Below are 23,887 nucleotides of genomic sequence, written 5' to 3'. Positions count from 1 at the left end.
TTTTTATATTAATGTGGGTTTTGAATATCACTGGGTCTGTATATCTGTGATTCAACTTGTCATCAAGTGCTGTAGATCTTTCTCTCAGCAGATAAATGATGTCTAACCTTCTGTTGTTTATCTCAGTAATCTGTACAGTCAAGAGTATTACAAAGCAAGATAAATGAGTAAAGTTGAGCCTAAAGTCAGATTTTTCAACGTTATGAATGTTGCTCTCTTTCAGTCTGGCTACATCACCATGGTAACTTATGCCACACAACTAACCTGCTCCAGAGAAGGTTGACAGAGATTCTCAGCTGCGGGATTTTGTACTAACTGCAAACCTGGTAAAACACACATTAGTAATTTCACTGATGCAGATAGATGGCGTGTTTTTGCTACAGGAACCTACATAAACTCAGTTAGTGAAACGTAAAGATGTGTTTTTAAGTTTGAATCTAATTTGCTGTCAAGTCCATTTTACATTTGCAGCTAATTGAACACAGACTAGAAAACGGATTCATCTATTGGCGTTTATCACAGAGAATATTCAATCAGTAACATCCATTTCATTTTGGTTCTGTGAAAAAATAAAGTGGTTTCCGAGTATCCTTAATCTGGATTATTGGACATTGTCAGAGTTAAATGCCCTAACCCTAAACTGTGTGCATCATTCAGAAATACCAAAGCAAGATATTCAAGAACTGGAAAGTTACAGAGCTCTAAAGTTTATCTGTCAAGTCAAAGAATAAGCGGCTGCACTGAGAGTGGTAAAAAAAGCAAAAACAAACCTTATTTATACGATTACCAATTTTCTACCAGTATTTCTCTCTTGCATCATTTGCAGTCAAAATTTCAATCACCATACAAAAGCCTTTTTCATTTCATTTTAGGGACATAGGGAGGGTGGCATCCGTCCCAGCATGCACTGGGTCAACACTAAGAAAGCCCAGCACCAAAGGAAAGTCAATGTTGTCATTTTAAGCGTCCGAATTGCCCTAATCTGCACAAATTTGGTGTAGTTTAAATGCGACTAACTGCAACAATGAGCGACAACCCCGACATCTCAGAGGTGACCAGCTTCGACAAGTCCAAGCTGAAGAAGACAGAGATGCAGGAGAAGAATCCCCTGCCTTCAAAAGAAACCATCGAACAGGAGAAGGCGGCGACGTCGTGAAGCCCCCTCCCTCCCGTCATGCACTGTACACCCCCTTCCTCCTGCATTGCCTTGTTTTCAGTCACTTCTTTTAGCTGTATAACTTTGTAACTGAAATTATGAAACGACAACAGTAACCTGAAGCTGCACCAGGAGCACCTCCTGGTAGCCCATCATTGGTGAACACCTCTTCCTCAGCATGTTTTCAATCTCTGCTATTCATTCTATCCAGTTCAGATATTGCAAATAATTTTAAAAATGGGAGCAACATACTGTACAAAAAAGCTGCAAACAAAGGGTTACATGACTGACAATTCCATTAAAGCAGGACCATGACAGCTGAGCGTCGTTCCTCTGCTGTGAGGCTTTTAAAAGCTTTGGACTCAAATGCTAATTTTAACCACCTGTTGACAGATTTTCTTCAAGGTAACAAATGAACTCCCAATGAAAGTATTTCAAGCTTTCTGAAAAATCATAATCACCACTGGGCTATAGTCTGTAGAAAACCAATCATATCCAGAGCAACCTCCTATCCTGTGCATGCTTATGGTCCAGTGCTGGAACTGGCCTTTAGCTTTTCAAAGAACTGCTTATAACAGCACTGACAGTCACCACAACACTATACTGCCATGTGGGGAAAAAAATACAGCCTCTGAGAAAAAGAAAAAACACTGCCCTAATTTAGAAGATAAGCTGCTTGTCACAGTCAATTGCACTCTTGCATTTATGCATCTATGCATTTGTGTTTTTTTCCTCTTTATCAAGTTCAGGAAACCCTGACCAAGAATTTATCCTCTATTTAAGACAGATTTGTTATCAGAAAAGCCAAATAATATCAACAAGAAGTGGAATTTTTGTTGCCATTAGCAAAGTGAAATAAGGAATAAGGACTGAATTCTGGATGAATTAAGTTTAATACATGATGTCAGAGTGTGGAAATCAGCATTTGTACTTCAGCTTAATGCTTCTAGCAGCGGCAGGACACAAGGAGGTGATGGCAGAGGTGTTGTTGTGCCATCCAGCCTGACACTGACCCGCTGCCGCTACAATTCAACCCACTGTTATTGCCTGGCTCCTCTCTCAAGACAGTTCTCCAGGGTGGCTAGTGGTGATCGATGAGTGGTGGCGTCAGAGCGGGCTATCTTTCACTGCTACTTCCACTGCCCCTGCTCACGGTCATCTATCCTCTGTGGGAGTCTGCGCTGTCTGAAGCCGGCCCGAGAGGCTGGGTGGCCCCGGCGACAGATGACCACTGGCTTTGCAGGAAGAACAAATCCATCTGCTGAGGAAAAGCGCTCGCTACTTCAATCTTTTGATCTGCTTCTTCTTTCTTAGTGCATGCAGTTCATTTTATTCCCTATCCAGAGAGCTGTTTATGATGACGAGAAGCTTGACAGCCTCCAGAAGATGCTTAATTATAGGTGCAGAAGAAGAAGACAAAAAGAGGGAAGGCAGAGGGAAAAACAGGATGGTGGTGGATGAGAAGGAAGGAGAGGATGAGGGAGGATGGGAAAAGGAAGGGACATGCATCAGACATGCACCGCTGCTCACTTCATTCAGGGCAATTTATTAAAATAATAAAGCTCAGTCTTGCACTGAAGGTTGAGCCCACAATAAACCTGACAGGGAGACAATAAGAAGACCTACAACGCTGAGGCACTGCCAGGCAAATAAACTAAACAAATGCTCAGTTATGTCAGTGTCCACTTTATTATCTGTGTTGAACTCTTCAGAAGGAGTTAATTGCCTTCTTTTAAACCCAGACACAGTCATATATTTCATCATTACCCGAAAAAGCCTCATGAATCACTCAGCTACAACAAAAGCACAAAGATTGCTCTACATAAGCCTCTTTGCCCCGGATGGGCATTAGAATCAAACTGTGACCAGATACAGCAGTGCGCTGTGGGATGGGAGGAAATTAAGAGCCAAATAGACATCTTAAATCCGACAAAGATGCTAAGAGGTTCTGAGCTCTCTCTGTCTGCTGTAAAACTGTCCTCACCCCGGACATTGTTCATCTATCACTTGATATCGCTCGTTCCACAAGTGTGCTAAATTGGATAATGAATCTCTCCCCCCAGGAGATGCAGTAGATGGATAATTTGTTGGTTAAATTACGAGCTGGGGACATATTGCATCATTCGAGGTGTGAGATGTTAGTGTGGCTAAATGGATGCAACCTTTTGGATACGTCCACAGCAGCAACATCAGTGAATTAAGAGCCAATGAAGACGTAATTAACTGTGCAGGACTCATTAATAAGAGCCACACTGACTGTGCTAATGAAACATACCAAAGCCAAATATGATGTCAGTCGATGGATACATGGGTTATGATGTAGCTGGACCACTATTCTTTTTACCTCAATCACACTTTATATTTACAGCTTTTTTTCCTTCAGTCTTTTCGAGCAAAAATGAAAACACAAATCTGCATTTTTATGTGGTGCTACAGTCTGACATGATTAATGAAATGGCATGATCACAGACGGTGAAGGCTTTAGTTCAGGGAACTGGAGTTATTCTTGTGTTCTTGAAGACATTTTGCCTGTCATCCTTCAGTTCTAAAACCAGTATCTACTATCAGCAACCTTGCTGATAGTAGATACCATCAGCCTTAGCCCCACCTACACCTCTAGTGGTTAAATACCTGGGACTCTCCAAACTAGTTTTAGAACTGAAGAAGCCTCTCGGATGAGAGGCGAAATGTCTTCAAGAACACAAGAATATAAGTCCACTTGCCTGAACTAAACTCTTCACCTTAAGATGACCTGGATGACTGAGAACCTTCATAGACATGATCACAGACGTTTCAATACACAAGGGAGATCGACAATGCTGATCAAGTGTTTTGCATTTTCTTTTTAGGACTTGATATAATTGTACCTTGTCAATAACTTGGATACTTTTGAAAATGGATATTTTTTTCTCCCTTGGATACTTTTGAAAATGGATATTTTTTTCTCCCTGTTACAAGATTTTTTTGTACACGGAGTAAGAGAACAGGAGTCAGTAAAGACAGGTAAAGACCGACAAGAAAGGAAATAAGAGATGGTCTGAGAAAAGAAGCAAAAGACGAGAGAAGATGCCCAGCACTAGAAAGGGGACGTGGTATGTAATTCACTCTAAAAGACCATTTTTCACATTTTTATATTCCCTAAATCAGCAAGATAAACCATTTTAACCAGTGAATTTTAAGGACGTAGTTAGATTGACTTTTGACAAATCCAGACTAGCTTTTCCTCCCAGTAGTGCTAAGCTAGGCTAACAACATCCCAACTCTGGCTCCTCACTCAACACATAGAAGAGAAACGACAACAAAACTCATTCAAAACCTTAATGACATTTGCAAATAAGCTGATGTAAGTTTACGGAGTTCTTTTTCTATATCTTTCTAGAGTATGTCAATAGCTTTTTCAAAAATAAAACAATATACTACAGGTTTTTGTAGCATTTAATGAACACCGGAGTCAAGAAAGCGAGCAGAGAGGCCACTGCTAGCTCTGCAATGTCTGTCATTCATTTTCAAAATGATGACTGAAGGAACTGCTGAATTCAAGATTATATTGCATTACTGAGGCGAGCGGAAAAGAAGCTACCTTGGACCTTTTTGACAACAGGCATTTTAGGTTGCCAAAGGAAGAAAAACACAGGAGTTTCTAATTACATTAAAAAGAAGAAAAGCACTCAGAGAGTGCAGGACTCCGCCAAAGCTGTTCATTCCTCCATATTTCAGAAATGCAGCATTTTTTTTATTAGTTATTGTTAATCAGAAATCATGTCATCATAGAATGTGGCCATTTAATATAGATGTACCCACAAACAAAATGACCTTGTGCTGAGCACTGGTGTGTGTTAATCACTTGGTCCTTGTGTCATTTCTGACCTTCCTTGAAAATTTCATCCAAATCCATTTTTGGATAATATTAACAGACAGACAGACAGACACACGGACAGACAAAACAACGGCGATCGTCACACAACTCCGCCACGTTCCTTGGTGGAGTAATGATTGCATTCTATTAAAATGAGTGGGTTTCAGGGTCACGAGATTCCACACGTAGCTAACTACCAAAAACCCTTTTATTCTTAGCTAATGCTGCCTCTCTCACAAGCATTACCATCATTACTTTCAGTTCTTGTGCTATTTGTTCTCTTCATAAGTGTCCTTGGTTCCCTTAAAAGGTGCAATATAAATGGAAGCTAATATTTTTTTAATTTCTGGCACACTTAATGAAATGGAGTTGTTAAAAGGGTCTAAAAATCATGAAAAAGGTCAGCTGGTATCAATCTTCTCATCTTACTGTTGCTCATATCATAGTTAGTTGATTTGCTAATAATGTTGATGGAGTTTGTGCACTAATTCATACATCTTAAAATGATAGGTAAACTTTTAGGACATTAGCTACATGAGATCCCGTAGAGATTGCTTATGCAGCAGATGTACAGCATCTGTGAATGGGTCAGCACATGAATTTCTGTGTGCTTGGACACAGATGACATCACAACATGTGTCAATCAGGCCAGTGTGGTAGATTTATGTCCACAGTCTGTACTTTGTCATGTCTGAACAGAAGACTGACATCATGCACGAGGCCTCACATAGAAAGAGCAGGGAGGGCAGCATCCACTACACACTATGATGAATGTGCTGTCTATTTAATTCAATCAGGTTTTAAAATGCATGACAACAAAAATAACAAATTGCTTCAGAATTTGAGGCATAAACTAATTTCACATAAACCAATAGCAAACGCAAAGATAACACACTTGTCCTGAATAAGCCAGTGTAATTTAACTGAATCAAATTGAATTTTCCAATGACAACATTCATTTTTAAAGCCTGTTTTCATAACAAGTTTGTCCTTTCAGGCTTGTTGTTCCCCACTGCTGTACTTCCAGTAGTTTGTGCAGAAAGAGTGGGAAGAAAAAAGAGGAGGGCATTCAGAAACCTGATGCATGTAGCTTCTGCTGCTGCGCTTCTTTGTGACAGTTTTCCAGAGCGCTGCCATCCAGTGAATGTCCAGAGCAATGACCCGTGTGGCAAAGACAGCGCACTCCACTGGCCGGCTAAATCCTGTCCTCCAGCTATTCTTCCTCTTGGATAAACTGATGCATAGCAACCGTGGCCCCAGAAGCATGTACAACACAAAGTCCTCCACATGCTAATAAGAAGAACTGGAGGAGGGTAAGGAGGGACAGAAGCTGGACTCAAGGTGGATGCGGATGAATCGAAATCATGCTTGAAGCTCAACTCCAACTATTTTGGCCTCGATCCAACTCTTCCATCTTTTGTCCTCATATTCACAGACTGAGTGAAACCTACAAGGACAATGGATGCTACAAAAATGAAACCAAAAGCACTCAGAGCATGCCTCTCTCAGCATACTTATGTAAAAATATGGAAATGAAAACACTTTTCCCTCTTTTTTTCTTTTTATCAAGACTCAGCAGTCAACATAATTTGATTACCCTTAAAATATTCAACCAAGTTTTTATTTCCTATATCTCAGAATGTATTCCGATGGAACTTTTTAACCTTTGAATGTCTTTAAAACAGTTTTGAGATAGTTTTTTGACACAAAGACAAACTGGGAAATGAACCACAAATGTCTTGTTTTGTAGCAAAAGGAAAGATTGTGTCCACAGTTGAGTAAGGGGATAAATAACTTCTGTTCCCTTTGACTGTTTCACAGTAAAAACCACTTTGTGACCCATAACTCTAACAATGTTAATGTGAAGCTACAGCAGTAACTTAATGCAGCTCTGATATTGTGTTTTTTGATAATTAATACAATTTAGGATCCACATGAACACAGCTTGTAGCACTTAGGGAGGGGTCTGAGTTAAAAAAAAAACAATCTAATCAGATTCCAGAGCTTCTTTAACCCTCATCAACACATGTGGCCCACCCTACTTGAGCCGTTCACTTGGGGTTCAACTGGACCCTGCTAGTACAGTATTTCATCTGTTTCACATTTCTGTACCTTTCCATATTCTCTCAATTTGTCTTATTTTTTAGGGACCCCAGGAAGAATAGTCGTCACCATGGTGACAACTAATGGGGATCCAATAAACAATAAACAATAAACAATGTATATTTTCCGAAAACATGTCGTCTGTAGATACAAATATGAAAGAAATAATGAAATTACTATTGCTGCTTACTGACATGTATCGCTTACAATATTAGTGTAAGAACTCCTGAATTGAAATGAAACATAATGCAACTGAAGCAGTCATCACAAGAGCAACAAAACACAAACATACATAAAAGATACACAGTCTGGTTGGGTTCTGGCTGCAGCCCACATGTACCCCAAAAGATTTTTTTATATACAGTATATACACCACAAACCTGGTTGGAATCAAATAAGCTTTGGTTTATGTGATGGCAACTATGTGGGAGACAATTACCTAAAGGGACTGAAAAATCTAACTTGTACATTAAAACACATGACAACTTACATCAACCGATGAGGGTTAAATTCAATTAACTGTTTTGTAAATGGCTGCACAGTGGGCTAGTGGTTAGAAATTTTGCCTTGCAGCAAGAAGATCCCGGTTCGAATCCCGGCTTCCCCGGGATCTTTCTGCATGGAGTTTGCATGTTCTCCCTGTGCATGCGTGGGTTTTCTTCGGGTACTCCGGCTTCCTCCCACAGTCCAAAAACATGCTGAGGTTAATTGGTTACTCTAAATTGCCCGTAGGTGTGAATGTGAGAGTGATTGTGTGTCTGTATATGTAGCCCTGTGACAGACTGGTGACCTGTCCAGGGTGTCCTCTGCCTTCACCCGAGTCAGCTGGGATAGACTCCAGCACCCCCGCAACCCTAGTGAGGATAAAGCGGTGTATAGAGAATGGATGGATAGATGGATGGATGGATGGATGGATGTTTTGTAAATGCTTTCTTTGGCTGTGTAACCGTTTGCCTGCTCCTGAAAGGCACTGACTAATAATGCTTTGCACCAAAAGACATCACATTCACATTATTTCTTCCATTTTGCTGCATGCACACTATGGTTTAAAAGTATTTCACTTAGAAATGTCCTTATTTTTGAAACAAAAGTAGTTTTTTTTGTGAAGATAGCATTAAATGAATGATAAATGCAGTCTAGATGTTTTTAATGTGATAAATGACTATTGTAGCTGTAAATGGCTGATTTTTAATGGAATATCTCCATAGGGGTACAGAGGAACATTTCCAGCAACCATCACTCCTGTGTTCTAATGCTACATTGTGTTAGCTAATGGTGTTGAAAGGCTCATTGATGATTAGAAAACCCTTGTGCAGTTATGTTCGCACATGGATAAAAGTGGGAGTTTTCATAGAAATTGTCTGGGTGACCCCAAACTTTTGAACGGTAGTGTGCATTAGATACAGGCAAAATAGAGCTATTTTTTAAATAATAGGAGCCCATAAATTCATGGGCAAAAAGGAAACAAATATCAACGGTTATGTGAAGTGGCAGATCTTATTTTCCCTCTGCTGTAAAATGAATCAATAGCAAAGGCTGTTCTTGGCGTCCGACAGCGGAAAACTGCTTACTCTTCATTTGAGCTATATGTAATCAATCCTAGCCAGAGGATGGCTAGAGCCCTTTCCAAACTAAGTGGGGAAACAGTGGAATTACTAGCTCTGTGGCATTTATAAATTGAGCCCAACGAGAAGAGGGCCACCGAGAGACTCCCGGTCAACGTAATTACACCGGCAGGCCAATAAATCCGACCCACAGATCTTTTACAGTAGCGCTGCAGTAAATTCAGCCCCTTTCTTTACGCTGCTTCTCTTACACTACTGAAGAAAGCATTAATGTTTTTGTTGCTTTCTAAAGTTACAAAAAAAGTGGCTTTGGTTGCTACAAATCTCTGTGGCTTTCGCTTCTGGCAAAGCTGTGAGTCAGTGTAGCGATTTAGACTTACACAGTGTTGACTCACACATATGACAGCATAGGATGCTGAGGATAAAAATCTACATTTAGTGCCCTTGAAAGTGCTGCATGTAAAGCACACTTGAAGTCCATTTAATATCACTGCCTTTTGGAAACACGAAGGACACAAGGGCTGCTTAAAAGCACATAATTGATTTAAGGACTACATGCGTCGTCTCGGGGGACATTTAGAGATGACAAATGTCAGACAAATATATAAAAGGCCGTTTGAGCCAGGGCTAGCATTATACTGATCTTCGTGACATTGAGACAGCTTGAAGATGTGATTCTTTTATCCCAGGTGTATGTGTCTTGCATGTACAAGTCCATCCACAGCAAACACAAATGTTGACCTCTATTAGTTCACATCGTCTTTGTTGCTAGATATTCCCTGAATTGTAAATAACCGTGGCAGCAGTGACTACTACTGCTTGAAAATGGAGCATTACAATACAAACAAGATTTTCCTGCAGATGCAACGTCTTTACTGTGAGACTGATGGACCCACAGACTAACATGTGCTTTTTTATCCTCTCTGGGGGACAAATGACAACAAGCCCTGCATACATCAGTCACTGAGCCTTTTTGTCAGACTTTTTAAATACAACTACCCATCTCATGTCAAAAAATGTCTTTACAGTCATGCTGTTTTTATTCGAATCACCTTTTATCTCCTATTATTTGCAGTCCTGATAAAAAGAAGTTTCTGATGGCACCACAGAGCGGTGATTAATTTCTCAGAGCAGCTAGTCTGGTCTGGATTAGAACATGAAGGGGGCTCGGAGAATAATGAGCAGGGAGTAAAAAGTCAAAACCTGGTAAAACAGAGGTGACATTCTCTGCCTGTAACCAAGTTAGCGTCAAAGCTGCTCCATAGCTGTCTGGGGATGACTAAAGCATACTGTTAACCTTTGTGGAAATGGTTTCTGAGCCCTCCCGGGTTGCTGTAGAGTGTGTATGTGTGCGTCACAGAGTGGCTTTAAACTGTCCTGAGTATAAAGACGCATCTAAATGCAGACAACTAGGACGCTCCCGTCTGCCTCGTACACACCAGGATGCATCTCCATCAAACCCACAACACACTACAGGCGCCAACATGAGCAGCACCTGAACAAAACAAATCACTACTTTGCTGTTTGCAGACAGGAAGAAAATCCAGACGTATCAGATATCCCAATTAAGGTTTGCAAGAACAGTGTGATTTGACTGCCTCCGGAGCTGTTGAGTGTAAATGCAGCCCTGGAGGCACATTGTTGTCAGGCTTTTCTTATCAACACACAGTGTCGACTGCGTTATCCTGTAGCAGCACCATTTTCACAGGATTAACTGGGGTGCTTCTTGTGCAATATTACCCAAAATGCCTTAACCTCATAGCGTGTGCAGAGACTACCAAGTGTGTGGGGGGGCCAAATCCATGTGGTTTATTGCTATGAATACTTTAAGCTGACAAACAGTGTTTTAACATCACTAAAGTGAAATTTCAAGACTGGGACGCAAGTATGAGCGTCTGCACTATTTTGTTATGAGGGTGTGAACATTTGTGTTAGCATTTAAAGTGCAATGGAATTGGTCTTTGCACACGTTTGGTGTCCATTGTTACAAAAGAAGTCTCTTAGTGAGCTGATATGTTTGTGACCTATAAAGTTACACATAGTTAGTTTCAGTACAATGGTAATCATTGGTCACTGATATTTTCAGTTACTTAGTTACATCTCAGACGAGACATCCAGCGTTATGCTAGTCAGTATGACATGGCTACACTTTTACAGATGTAACAGGGCAACAACACAGGATTACTTCCATCATTAATTGAGTTATTGTTTATTTAGATGTATTGCTTTGTCCACCCCAAAATCCAAAACCTAAAAATAGTCAGTTTATAATAACACATGACAAAGGAAGGGAGAAAATCCACTACCGGTAATCTGAGAAGCCAGACAGAGGGAAAAAAATCAATTTGAAGCTCTACGTGCTGCAAACGGCTGACCCTTGTTTTCCCTATTCTAGCTTAAGCTCTCCAAACATCTGCATGACCTGCTCTGTCACCACCTCCTACATGCTGCTGCTCATTAAACAGCTGCTAGGAAGGCTACATCAGCCTCTCTGGTGAACATGCAGTGTCAAACAGTCATGTAGATGCAGAGGAAAGGTAAAACCAGAGACATCAACAAAAATGGGAAGCGAGGAAGGAAGCCTGCGTGGGAGGATGCAAAAGTAAGAGCGGGTGAGAGAAAGACCCTCCATTGGATTTGCAGTGGGGCTAAGCTGCCTCCTGGTGCTACGTGACCAGCCTATACCGCCAAGGCAAGAAGGCTCGGGCTTATCTCAGCGCACACAAGCAGCACTGCTGGCAAAGGCACCGTGGCATGGCTGTGGGTGCTGCTGTCAGAGTGTGACCGATAGCTCTTACTCTCTCTCCTCTCACTTTTACAGTTAGGCTCTCTCACCAGCGTTCACCCTATCCCTCCATCCCTCCCGCTCATTCACTCGGGGTAGAGCATGTTAGGGTTTGATACTGACGCACAACATGGCGGCGACTCATACTTAAGGTGGATTTGAAAACAAAGAGGTGTCCTCCTTTGTCCTTAAAGTCTGCGTCCCACATAGTATGAGTCGACGGGATAATTCTTTTTGTCTGGTTTAAATGTTAAGATTCATGTTGAAGAGGATGAAGGCAGCGGTTCATTTCTGCTTAAAATAATGTTTGCCAAACTTTCTTTCCAGATCATAAATACCACTTTTAAAGTTCCCCAGGGATTTGCCAGAATGCTTTCATTTCAACTTTACATAAAATTAACACCTGCAAACCACAAATCTTCACAGAAGATGCAAATCAATCCCTCCAACAGTTAGCACAGTGGGTGGGCAGAATAAAAGCTATTGTCAGTCTTGTTTAGCATATAGAAGTAAAAATACTAGTCTGATTAATACAATCTATTCACATGCCCTGCTACTCAGCGGGACTACTGCTGTCCTCATCATTAATGTAAAAAGTAGAAAAATGGTGAGGTTGCACTGGACAGATTATACAATAAAGGGACATTACAACCAAACTAGGTCACCAAAAATCAGACAATAAGCCATCTGTGGGTGGCCTTTCAAAGGTATGGATATCAGATTTAAAACTTTGTGGCTTTGCTTTTTCATTGAGCTGCCCATTACATGTGCACACTAGTGTTCCGTTTTCTACAAAAGTAAAATCTCAAAGGATTTACAGTCCATAATAGAGAGAGTAAAAAGACGTGTTTTAAAATTTTACAGACATCTTGTGTACAGTAAAGCTGAGTGCAGGTGACACATGCAGCTCTCCTGGTCCCAAGTCCAATTTCTTTCATAGTTTGCTCTGGTACTTTAATAGTATTTACCTGTATGTTCACTGAATATTTATACCATACACTGAATGAAATCACTGATGTGATGTGAAAAAAGTTGAACTGGAGGAATGTGACTCCTGAAACCGTTGTGATTAACGGAGTCCACCTGCTGCTGAGTGTTACGAAGTGATGAGACTCAATTTCTCTGAAGATTTGTACTCTGAGCCTTCCTAATGTGAAAAGATAACCACCTTAGAGCCAACTCTTCAGATTTGTGATTTTCACTTTCACATGCGAATGAGAGAAATGATTCTGTGCTGAGCCGTCTATCATTAAGAAGAGCAGCAGCAGCACTAGCAGGCCAAGTGGAAACACAAAACACAGCACAGTTCTAAAAAAACAAACAAAAAACAATACGATTTTGACTGGCTTCATTTCAGCTGCTTAAAATATGCCTGAATTGGCCTCAATAATAACCCTTAGTATTATCTCTACTGATAATTGCTAGTTTCATGGGTTCATGTGAAATGAAAGTAAACTGCCCATTGCTGGACGCCCCCTATCCAAATCAGAATGTGGTATTCACCTTGATGCATAGGCCAACTATTCCAAAACAAAGGATGAACCTGAACTCAAAGGAAAAGTACATCTACGTGGATGAGAAGTGTGAGCATGTTAGTAGCTGTTGTGTAGGGAGCTAAAGAGGAGTCACCTACATGCAACCAAATGGGATCTTTGTGGCGGGTGATCAGTGGGTGAGAAACGCCCACGAGGAATGAGCCATGACCTTTGAATTCACTCACAGACTTTAGAAGTGATTTTAATTAGTCCACATACAGAAGGAAATGCTGATGTTCTGCCCCCGAACCTGAACCTGAACCCGGGACTGAGACCAATGTCTATTCTATGCCTACTTCCTAGTCTTTGTTTATATTTGAAAAAACTGCAAAAAACGACCCATACTGCACAGACATTTAAGTATCACTATTCTAGTTTATACCAGCGAAATACAACACTTATTTGCTGGCCTTTGTCTTTGTCATGGTGCTCCTTGACCAGCTCAACTCCCACAATGCTCTTTGCTTGTTAACACAAAGTGGAGGCCTCTTCAGGTGGTTTCAGTGTTAAAAAGCTCCATTTGGTGGTACAGTCAGGGACAACAGCTAATCTACAATACTTCAAGTGTGAATTATCAAGGAAAACGGTATTAGGCTTTGGCAGACACTAAATATTATGACTTAGATAGGAAGCAATAAAGAACAAAAAAACCCAGATCAGAACAGCTACAAGAAGATAAGGACGGACATTTAACTCCTAAAAATGAAGTGTGGGAGTCACATGTATCCCACACTTTCTCTATAATTTGATCATCAAACTAAACTAACAAGTGCAAATTCAAATCACGCAGAGAATAGTGTGCCACAGCATTTCCATTTCCTTTGAAAATGGTCATAGATATGAAAGTTGTCCCATTTCCATAGAAAAAAAAAGCAGAGCGACGTCTCACAGAGGCTTGTGCGTAATTGCCACCCCTGGCTACAATCCGGATGTGTAAACACAAGAGATGTGCCACCTGAGACAATTACATCAAACACAGAAAGAGAGCAACATGGGTGTAGCGCCTGCGGTGTTGGCTATAACTGTCAACTGCCACAGTGATTAGCTCCTCCTGCCATATCCATGCAGCTGCTGCTGGGGACTGGAAAGTGCTGTTTCCAAGGACAAGTGCTGCAGCTGTGGCTGTACGCTCAAGCAAACACACAAGTATCAGAAGTAAAGGAGCGGCAGGGCAGCGACTTAACACCTAACCTGACACTTCCTTCGATCCATCGAATGGCTGCTAATGGTATTCCGGTCACTCCCTTTCATGAAACTGCACATTAAGCAATGCTTGGTGGGAGCCTGCAGCGAGTTACTGTATTGCCAGCCCCCCTGCACCCGTTCCTCCCCTCTTCGACCCTGCAGTGAAAATCCAATGAATAACTAACAGGGGAATAATCAGTCAGAAGGTGGCGGTGGCAGGGACCGTCGCTCTCTGGGTGTTCGGGTACGCTAGCACGTGTTTATTAGCATTTCCTGTGTCAGCTGCTGCAGATACAATGCTGTGTTAGCAGTCAGGCCTCTTTTCTGCCTGCAAGCCACGCACACACTGAGGTAGCAAAGGACAGCAGGGCTTCAATAACGCCACATACACACATGATTTCCCTTGTTAGAAGGAAATGATTTATATTATGAGACTTCAGAATAAGCTCTGAATGATTGGTTTTCCCTTATATGAGTCTGATATTATTCTTTCAATAAAAATTCAAATCACGCAGTCAATGTTTTACTAGTTAGGAATTTATCAGCCTAAAAACGATCTAATTTGAAGACTCTGCTGCAAATATAAAACATCTTGATGGACGATCATAAAAAATGTTTGTGTTTTGGCTGGTTCTGGGCATTTGCATTTAAAAGAAACAGGTCAAACCTTTAATAAAAACGCCATATTTTGTTTACTGTTGCCAGTGGTCAGGTCATCCTTGTGTGCATGTATACATAAGTGAGAGTTTCGCTGCCTCTCGAGCGTGGAAATAAGTCCAACAGGAGAATAACATGATAAAATGCCTCTCCTCAACACCGAAGCCAAGGTTGGTGCCACAGTTAGTAGCAATCTGTTGGTACCGTCCGTCTGTCCTTGAGACAGATTACCCTTTCGCCTGTACCTCCCGGTCAGAGACACAGGAAATACATTAGAGGATAACAAGCTAGAGAGTGTGAAGATGGAGAGAGTGAGAGATGGAGGGGGAGGGGGTCAAGTGAGGGAGAGGAGGGTACTGGAGAACAAAATGGTAGAAAAAAGGCAGAAAGAAGCACATGGGGGGCGGTGTGGGGGGATGCAGCTCTCCTCTCAGAAGCCATTAGTTGCAGTGACATGCTGTGAAGACTCTCCCTTTGCACCCATACTAAGACGTTTGCTGGGGGGACAGAGGCACACTTCCTGCCTGCGAGTGCTTTACCTAACAGTCGTAATCTGTCTCTGTAGTAAACTTTAGACGGCATAAACATGCAGAAGCAGCTCCGCCTGTCCTGTATATAGGCACAGAGAGCGTGAGTCAGGCCTGGCAAATAAACAGACAGAATGGTTCTTGTACAGCAATAAGAGCACAGTGTGATGAAGCAGTTTTCTCATGCACTTGTTGTAGGCAGGAACACTGTAAGTCATACGTAATGAGTCTACAGCTGTGGAGACACTCGGTTCATCTCCAGTTTGGCGTTCTATTACCAAGCAGAGCTCAGTGAGCCTCAGAGTGCGGGCTAAAGGCTGGCTATAATGATGTAAAGGTCAGACATGGCGGTGGGAATCGGAGGCTGTCAGACAGAGACGCTGGGAGTCGAGGGAGAACTGGTGTCAAGTGTTGCACCCCCTCAGGAGCTTTTCTTTTCTTTTCCACTGCTTTTCTTACCAACCCTTTACATCTCTTTCCTTTCCATTTCTTCCCCCTATGGTTTCTTCCTTTCCCTCTTCTTGAATTTCTTTTCCTTCATCTCTTTTCATTTCCTCTAATTCCTTTTCTTTTCTCTTATTTCACTCATCTTTTTCTCTTTATTGCCATGTTGCCTCCCGATCCCTCATTTTCTTGTTCTTTAATTTCCTCGTCTCTCCTTTGAACTCCCCTACTTTCCATTGTTTTCCTGCACTGTGCTTTCTTTTGAATCGTATCTTCTCTTTACCTCCCCAATCTTTTGGCTTTTCTCCATTTTCCTTTGTCCCTGTCTTCCCTTTCCTTTCCTTTTCCCTCCACCTAAAGAAGTTTCCCTTGATTTGTTTTCATTTTCCATACTTTTTTCGTTTACCTTTTCATTTCCTCATTCATTCATTTTAGCACGTCTCCTCTCCTCTGCCAAATTCCCGTCCATTCCTTTTCTTCCTCGCCCAGTCACCTCCTTTCCTTTCATCTTATCTTTCCTCCATGTTTTACTCAACTTTTCTTTCAAGCTCTCATTTCCTGAACTTTAATGCTCTCCTTTCATTCCCTTTCCTTCTGTCTTCCCTCTTTTTAATTTCTTCCCTCTCTTTTACTCTCCTATTATTTGGCCTTGCTCATATTTTCCTTTCTCTTTCCTTTGCCTTTCTTCCTTCCCCAACATTTTGTCATATCTCCTTCCCTTTGCATTCATGTCCTCTGCTTTGATTTCCTCTCTCGTTGTTTCTTCTCATTCCTTTCCTACGTTTCCCTCCTCATTTTATCTCATCTCTTCATTTGCCTTTAATTTCATCCTCTTCTTTCCGGTCTTTTTTACTTCAAAGTTTTTTGTTATTCTCTTTCTTCCATTTATTTCCTTTCCTATCCTATCCTTTCCTGATCTTTGCCTTGTTTTTTACATGTGTCATCCACCTCCTCCTTTTGCTTTCACTTTCTTATTGCCTCTTCTTCCTTCACTGTCATTTTCTGCTCTCACCCTTCATCTCTCTGACTGTGGAGTGGTTCTTGATTGTGTCGTACATTCTCTTATAGAATATGATACCTCTTTCTGTTTTGCTTGGCTGACACCACCATGAGCAAAGCCGACTCATCAACATCAGCATATTTAAATGCTGCTTATTCTCACTCAGAGTTAAAGGACACTGCAATGACTGTGCCACTATTAATGGAAGAACATCGTCCATGTATCAATCACGGCTTGTCCTCAGAGGAGGCGTCGCCCTGGTGGGAGGCTCATTGGTCGGGTTATTAAAATGTCTTTTGTGAATGTGCTATGTGCCTCTAATGACAGGTCTGTCTGAAGCCTGGCAGACAAGCACAGCAAGCTGCCTGCCACATTATTACTATCCCATTAGAATAAATTAGCATGATCAGCCCTGTAGGAGCAGCCTGGCCTGGGTTTGACTATATAAAAATGCCACAAGGCTGCACTTACTGCATCATCTACATAGACGGGACAGTCATTAATCAACGCCTCATTATGTGATACAACAGCGCAAGTGACTGACAGATGCACTATTCCGGTAGCCGTATGGTGGAAACTCAGGCCTTTATCTGATGGTGGTTTATCTAGGCCAACGCTAGCCAGAGCGAATAATTAACTGCTATGACTCATGCTTTAGAGCCTTCTTCAATTTGTTACTTTGTAGTTAAAAGCCGTAAAAGCACAATAAGTCACAGTCGCATTTCATTTAATGGCTGAACGACTGTGACTTCCGACCTTGTGCTTTTTAAAAAGAGCCCACGGTTGCCACTGAACGGGTAATGGATGATAAGAGCGGGCTGAGATATCAACAGTCAGTCCACCTGTCCTGCCAAGCTTTTATCCCACAATTTCCTTTATTGATTATTGCCGACCGAGCTGATACGGACGACTGCAGATCAATCCATTCTCCGGTCGATGTTTGGCCTGCAGGAGGAGAGTCGATGGCTGATGACTCTGTAGAAAGCTCATCGGTGTGTGACACCAGCAGACACACCAAACCCAACTCCTGCCTACCGAGCGATGCGCTGTAACCCTGATGACACGACCCTCATGCAAACTGCTCCCCGCAGAAGACACCGCTGCAAGGTTTAAAGCTGCTGCGCTGATTTACATGACTAATCACCGACTGTATATTATCAAGGACATGCAGTGAAATTCAAGTTTGCCAAGAATTCCAATAAGAGAGCTGCAATGTGTCAAATAGTGAGTAAGCTGTTGGATCGGCATGAAGATGACTATTTGCTGTAGAAATAGCCACATTATTGCTAAGTGTCAAGTATGCCGTTCAGTTTAACGTCAGATGGTATTTATGTGTAAATCTGTGAGTTATTTACTATGGAAGTTTGCTTTAACATTCACAGCTCAGTTTAATAAACCTAGAAATGACATCTCTATATATCTAAATTCTAATTACATTTGGAATGAAATGTATAGTGACTGGAATGCACAGTGATCAGTGGTTAGCACCGTTGCCTTGCAGCTAGAAGATCTCCGGTTCAGGTCCCAGCCTGGGATCTTTCTGCATAGTGTTTGCTGATTTCTGTGCATGCGTGGGTTTTCTCCAGGTACTCCAGCTTCTTTGTTGTGTTCTTTTGCAATAAATGAGTGGGCAGCAGGGCAATACGGTAGTTTGACCAAATGGATGATGTTAGTCAATAAACGCGTAAACCAATCTCCCATCACTCCTTTATGAAGTGGTCACGGCAACAAGAAACTTAAAGAACTAAGAGTCAAGCCACTAAAACTCGAAAGAGCTAAAGAAACGAAGACAACCACGACACAGGTTTCTCCTTGCAGCATTACAGTGTGCACTGACCAGTAAACATGATGCTCAGCACTCAGTGCTCTCAGCTCTGACATTTCAATACTTCCATGTCTGGCACTTTTTGGCAGAGCAAAGTTTGACTTGCTTCACTTCCTGTTTGGCTTTCATACTTTCTTTGTACCCTCTCATTTTCTCTCTCACTGTTGACTCTCTGTTTCCATGGCAGTCTAACTCCACTTTCTACACTGGAACTAAGTCGGGATTTAAAACAAGAACTTCAGATTTTCCCTCTCAGGTCTATTAAAAGATATTTCCACATTAAATTAGAATGTCCTCACATATACATTACCGTTCAAAAGTTTGGCATCAACCAGACAATTCCATGTTTTCCATGAAAACTCCCACTTTTATCCATGTGCTAACATAACTGCACAAGGGTTTTCTAATCATCAATGAGCCTTTCAACAGCATTAGCTAACACAATGTAGCATTAGAACACAGGAGTGATGGTTGCTGGAAATGTTCCTCTGTACCCCTATGGAGATATTCCATTAAAAATCAGCTGTTTCCAGCAACAATAGTCATTTACCACATTAACTATGTCTGCACTGGATTTATCATTCATTTAACGTTATCTTCACTGAAAAAACTGCTTTCCTTTCAAAATAAAGGACATTTCTAAGTGACCCCAAACTTTTAAACAGCAGTGTATATTTGTTCCATCTACTTACCCAAAAAGCCATTTTAAATTGCTGCAAAGCTGTATTAAACTATAATATCCCAATTCTATAATTGGACAAAGTTCCCTTAAATTTAGATATATCAGCTGTGTAATGCCACTTTTTCAACTTAATAATAATAACAATGAGTGACACAACTGATATGGTCTATAAAATCCTTTAGTTTTACAATCATAAAATCCAAGTCTCTGGTGTAGAATAGACAAAATCTAGTAGGAGAAAACACGTTGTATTCGGAATAAAAATGACTATGGTAATGCATATATGTGAACAAACTCCATCAAATCAAGTAAATATAATGAAGTAAATAAGAAAAGAGAGACAACAAAAGATCTTGCAGATCACCTTCAGCAGCACTGCGTATTTCCACCCCGACTCCCTCTTTTTAAATTTGGCCTGAGCAGCTTGTTAACTGAATCGCATCAGTGAAGTGAACTGAGAAGCATTGGATTCATCAGTTTAGAATTTGTTTAGCTCAAAGTCATTTCATCGTCTCTGAGAAGTCAGCTCTAATGTGGACTCAGTTCTGTTTTTAGCAACCTAGTCTCCGACACAGACCAGGCAGGTAACACCACCCCGCCACCGCCCAGAAAAGGTGTCATCACAGGAATGAATGTTATCAGAACCACATAATTAGAATTTGTGCACAGGAAATGAATTAGAAGTTATGAGACAGGGAGAGACAGTGGTGGATGTGACGAAGTGAAGTTTGGCTGTGTGAGAAGTTTGTGTCAGTGGTTTAGACAATACGTGAACTCCACACACAAACATTTATAAATGTATACACACAAAGCATTACAAAAAGTAATTTCCCAGAAGCTTGGCTGCAAACGATCAGGTAGCAACAGCTGGAAGATGTAATAACTGGGCACCCAATTTGAATTAAGTGTTCTTGTAGATGGGCTGCACAGTGGTGGGGTGGGTACTACTGTCGCCTCACAGCTAGAAGATCCCTGGTTTACAACCCGCCCTCCTGGGATGTTTTTGCATGGAGTCTCCATGTTCTGTACATGTGTGGGTTTTCTCCTGGTTTTCCAGCTTCCTCTCACAATCCAAAAACATGCTGAGGTTAACTGGTAACTCTAAACTGTCTGTAGGTGTGAATGTGAGTGTGACTGTTTGTCTCCATTGTAGTCCTGTGATAGACTGGTGACCTGCCCAGGTGTCCCCTGAGTTCACCTTCAGTCAGCTGGGATAGACTCCAGCCCCCAATACCCTAATAATTTAGGCAGTGTATAGATAATGGATGGATGCACTTACAATAGTACATTTACATTAGCCCCGCCCCCTGTCATTTACCTATGGTGTAGCCTCTCTTCAGTTCACCACACCGAGGGCTGCGGCGCTGGGAGTTGGTGGTGTTGTTTTCCTCCACTGCGAGGACGGTGGTTGTCTTGGCAACAGGTGGTGCAGCCTTGTTGAGGGGCGAGGCTGGCACCAGAGTCGGGGAGAAACCTTGACTGGCAATATCCACCGACTGAGACTTCTTCTTCAGTCTGCAAAGGGGCAAACAAGGAAGAGCGGCAGGAATCATTAGTGCTATGTATAGAAGGGTACAGTATATGAATGAAAACTACAGCATGTGTCATAGTATTGTGAACACACAGCAGAGTGAGAAATGCTGCGTGACCTTCTCTGCTCAAGGGCAGGGAGACCAAAGCACATTTGCATCTGAGATCGGTGGTGTCAGTCTGCTGTGTCACAGAAATGTAATCGTGCAAGACAATTTTTGCAGTGGCAAGGAAGTTGGAAGAGGAAAATCAATAGGCTAATCACACCCTTGTTAAGGGTGAATTTATTAGCATCGGCCTGCTCGCCCAGTGCAGAGCTGTCTGTACCGTAAAAAAGAATTAACAGTGGGATGTTGTTGAACAACTGAGCTGGAAACAGTGAGTAACAACCAGAGGAAGAAAAGTTGCAGCAAATGTAGAGCCATCTGTAGTGATAGAAATGCTGTTATTTCACTCTTAACACAAATTCCATTTTCACCTGTAAAATTAAACACCTCGTTTAAAAATGGTCCAAGATGCTGCTGCAAAGCTTTAACACATCATCTAACAGCGATAAGGTAACTTCTTTACATAGGCTCTCCATCAAAAATCAGAATCCATCATTAATGGTTCGAGCAGTACTTGTTCAGGTACATGTTCACGTTAGATCAGACATCTAAGTAGGTCTCCAAACCCTCTGATCAGGACTTGTTGCATGTTTCCACACTCCAGGCCCAAAATAGAAAAGACCGTGTGTCTTTGAAGTCGTAGTTTTAAAGTCGAGAGCTCTCCCTTTAGATTTCTCACTGAAACACATCAGGATATAAAACTGCAAAATTTGGAGTCAAAACGAATTTAGCATTATACTTAAGGAGGCAAAATAAATCAATAAATAATCGCTAAGTAGAATGTGACCAATAGTAATTGACCTCGATGTCGTAGCTGATGTTGGACGGACAGCCAGAGAGTCCAAAAGCTACCGTAGCTGATGAGCTGCTTTGTGCCACTGCTGTTATTTCAATTCTGCTGTCTAACTATTTTTAATTTTTTTTTATTTTTACAAAATACATTGTTTAGAGAGTAATGAGACACAAGTTTATGGTGCAAATAACATATTTTGAATAACTTGTATGAATTTTGGCTGCACAGTGCAGTAGTGGTTAGCACTTTCGCCTTGCAGCAAGAAGATCCCTGGTTCGCGTCCTGGCTTTCCTGGGATCTTTCTGCATGGAGTTTGCATGTTCTCCCTGTGCATGCGTGGGTTTTCTCCGGGTACTCCGGCTTCCTCCCACAGTCCAAAAACATGCTGAGGTTAATTGGTTACTCTAAATTGCCCGTAGGTGTGAATGTGATTGTGTGTCTGTATATGTAGCCCTGTGACAGACTGGTGACCTGTCCAGGGTGTCCCCTGCCTTCACCCGAGTCAGCTGGGATAGACTCCAGCACCCCCCATGACCCTAGTGAGGATAAAGCGGTGTATAGAGAATGGATGTATGGATGAATCTTTTGTACTAGCAGTGATGAACTAAGCTAACAACTTTTGCTAACAGCTAGTTTGCTTGGTGGACTTTGATTTTACATTTTTTTTTTTTAACAAAATGGTGTGTAATTGATAAATATAGCTGACTAAAAGTCAGGGGAAGGGTAAATGAACAAGAGAGGAAAAATACTGAGAATTTCTGAGAGCTTTGACTGACTAGCATTAGCCCGCTACCACTCGGCTTCTAGCCTAAGTTACTTCGTTGTGTGATCAAAAACAATCCAAAACGTTCAGGTTCTTCAAAAAAAAAGTCACCGTTTTTTAATACTATTCATGGTCAGCGTATTTACATTCAGTAATTACCACGCTCCATAAGCTCTCTTGTTATTTGCAGTGTCAATTACTCCGGATTTTTTTTTTTCTAGAAATACAAAATCAGCACTTTAAAACAGAAACATCAGATACAGCGCAGACAGATTTTCCTTACACATTATCACTTGCAGTGAAAGACTTTAGAAGTGGACCACTTATGTAAAATCTATCGATGGTTGTGGCGTTCTGCACTAGGTCAAATCAAATCTGCCTACGACAACAACTCAAATCCTATTAAAAAGAAGAGGTGATTCCAGGACTCGGTTTTACAATTATAAATTAGTTAACTGGGCTAATCTGAACAGGTAATCCGTAAACACTCAGCAGCAGGTCTATCCACTTACCCATGTTAACTCACACCCGCACATGTATATAGACAGAAAAAAAGAACACACTGACAAACACACACAATGTGTCTTAATAGAAAGTTTAAAAATACTCGAGTGCTCCAGCAAAAACTTTGAGTAAAAAAGTGAAAAATGGCTCCTGAAACACTATCTGTCTCTAGTCTGAAAAAGTCCTGAAACAGCAATACAAGATTCCCAGCACTGCGCTCCCTCGCACACACTTTCAATCATTCCAGCAAAACTGCTGAAGCGAACAGAATCTTTCTGGCCATTTCACCCAAGTGCCCATTCCCTCATGGACCAAAGCAGCACACATGACATAGTGTCTAACTGGCTAATGAAAATGCATAATCTCTATGGAAATGCTGTCCATCACTCTGTGTGTTCTTTCTAAAAATCGAACAAACCAAAGCAGACGGGAGGAGGAGAAGGCAAACAGCAACTCTATAGATGTGTTTACTAAGTCACACGCCCATATTCAGCATTTTCTACACATATATCAACGAAAACAACAACAAAAAACCCTTCATGTACGATATTCCTTTTTATTTGATTTGTGTCTTTTCTTTACAGAACTGCATGCAGCAGAAGTTTCCTCAAAGCCAAACGAAGGCAGATAAAGTTAGCTGGATGTGGCAGATTGTGCTAATGACTATTTTGAGGAAGCAGTGCGTTTGTTTGGATGGAACAAAAGAGTGAGAGGCAGAGACCTGCTGCTGTTCATGGCAGTGGAGAGACAGACAGACAGACAGACAGACAGAGAGTCAAGCTGTGTGAAGTCTATCTGCACTCCCTTAGGAGTTAGTACTAATTACTGTCTCATCGGTAGAACAGAAGCCCCTCTTCTGGCTCTGTTTCA

General features: G+C 41.5%; 1 protein-coding gene across 1 annotated transcript in view; it reads right to left on the bottom strand.

Moving 5' to 3' along the window:
* Window positions 1-23,887, bottom strand: part of oxr1a (oxidation resistance 1a) — a 208,169-nt gene that overhangs the window by 89,797 nt on the left and 94,485 nt on the right. The window contains 1 exon segment of the mRNA XM_051956854.1: window positions 20,639-20,835. Coding sequence (XP_051812814.1) covers window positions 20,639-20,835 — 197 coding nt within the window.

Source organism: Acanthochromis polyacanthus, chromosome 12 (genome assembly GCF_021347895.1).
Source record: "Acanthochromis polyacanthus isolate Apoly-LR-REF ecotype Palm Island chromosome 12, KAUST_Apoly_ChrSc, whole genome shotgun sequence".
NCBI classification, from domain to species: Eukaryota; Metazoa; Chordata; class Actinopteri; family Pomacentridae; genus Acanthochromis; species Acanthochromis polyacanthus.
This window is presented reverse-complemented; position numbering and strand designations above follow the sequence as displayed.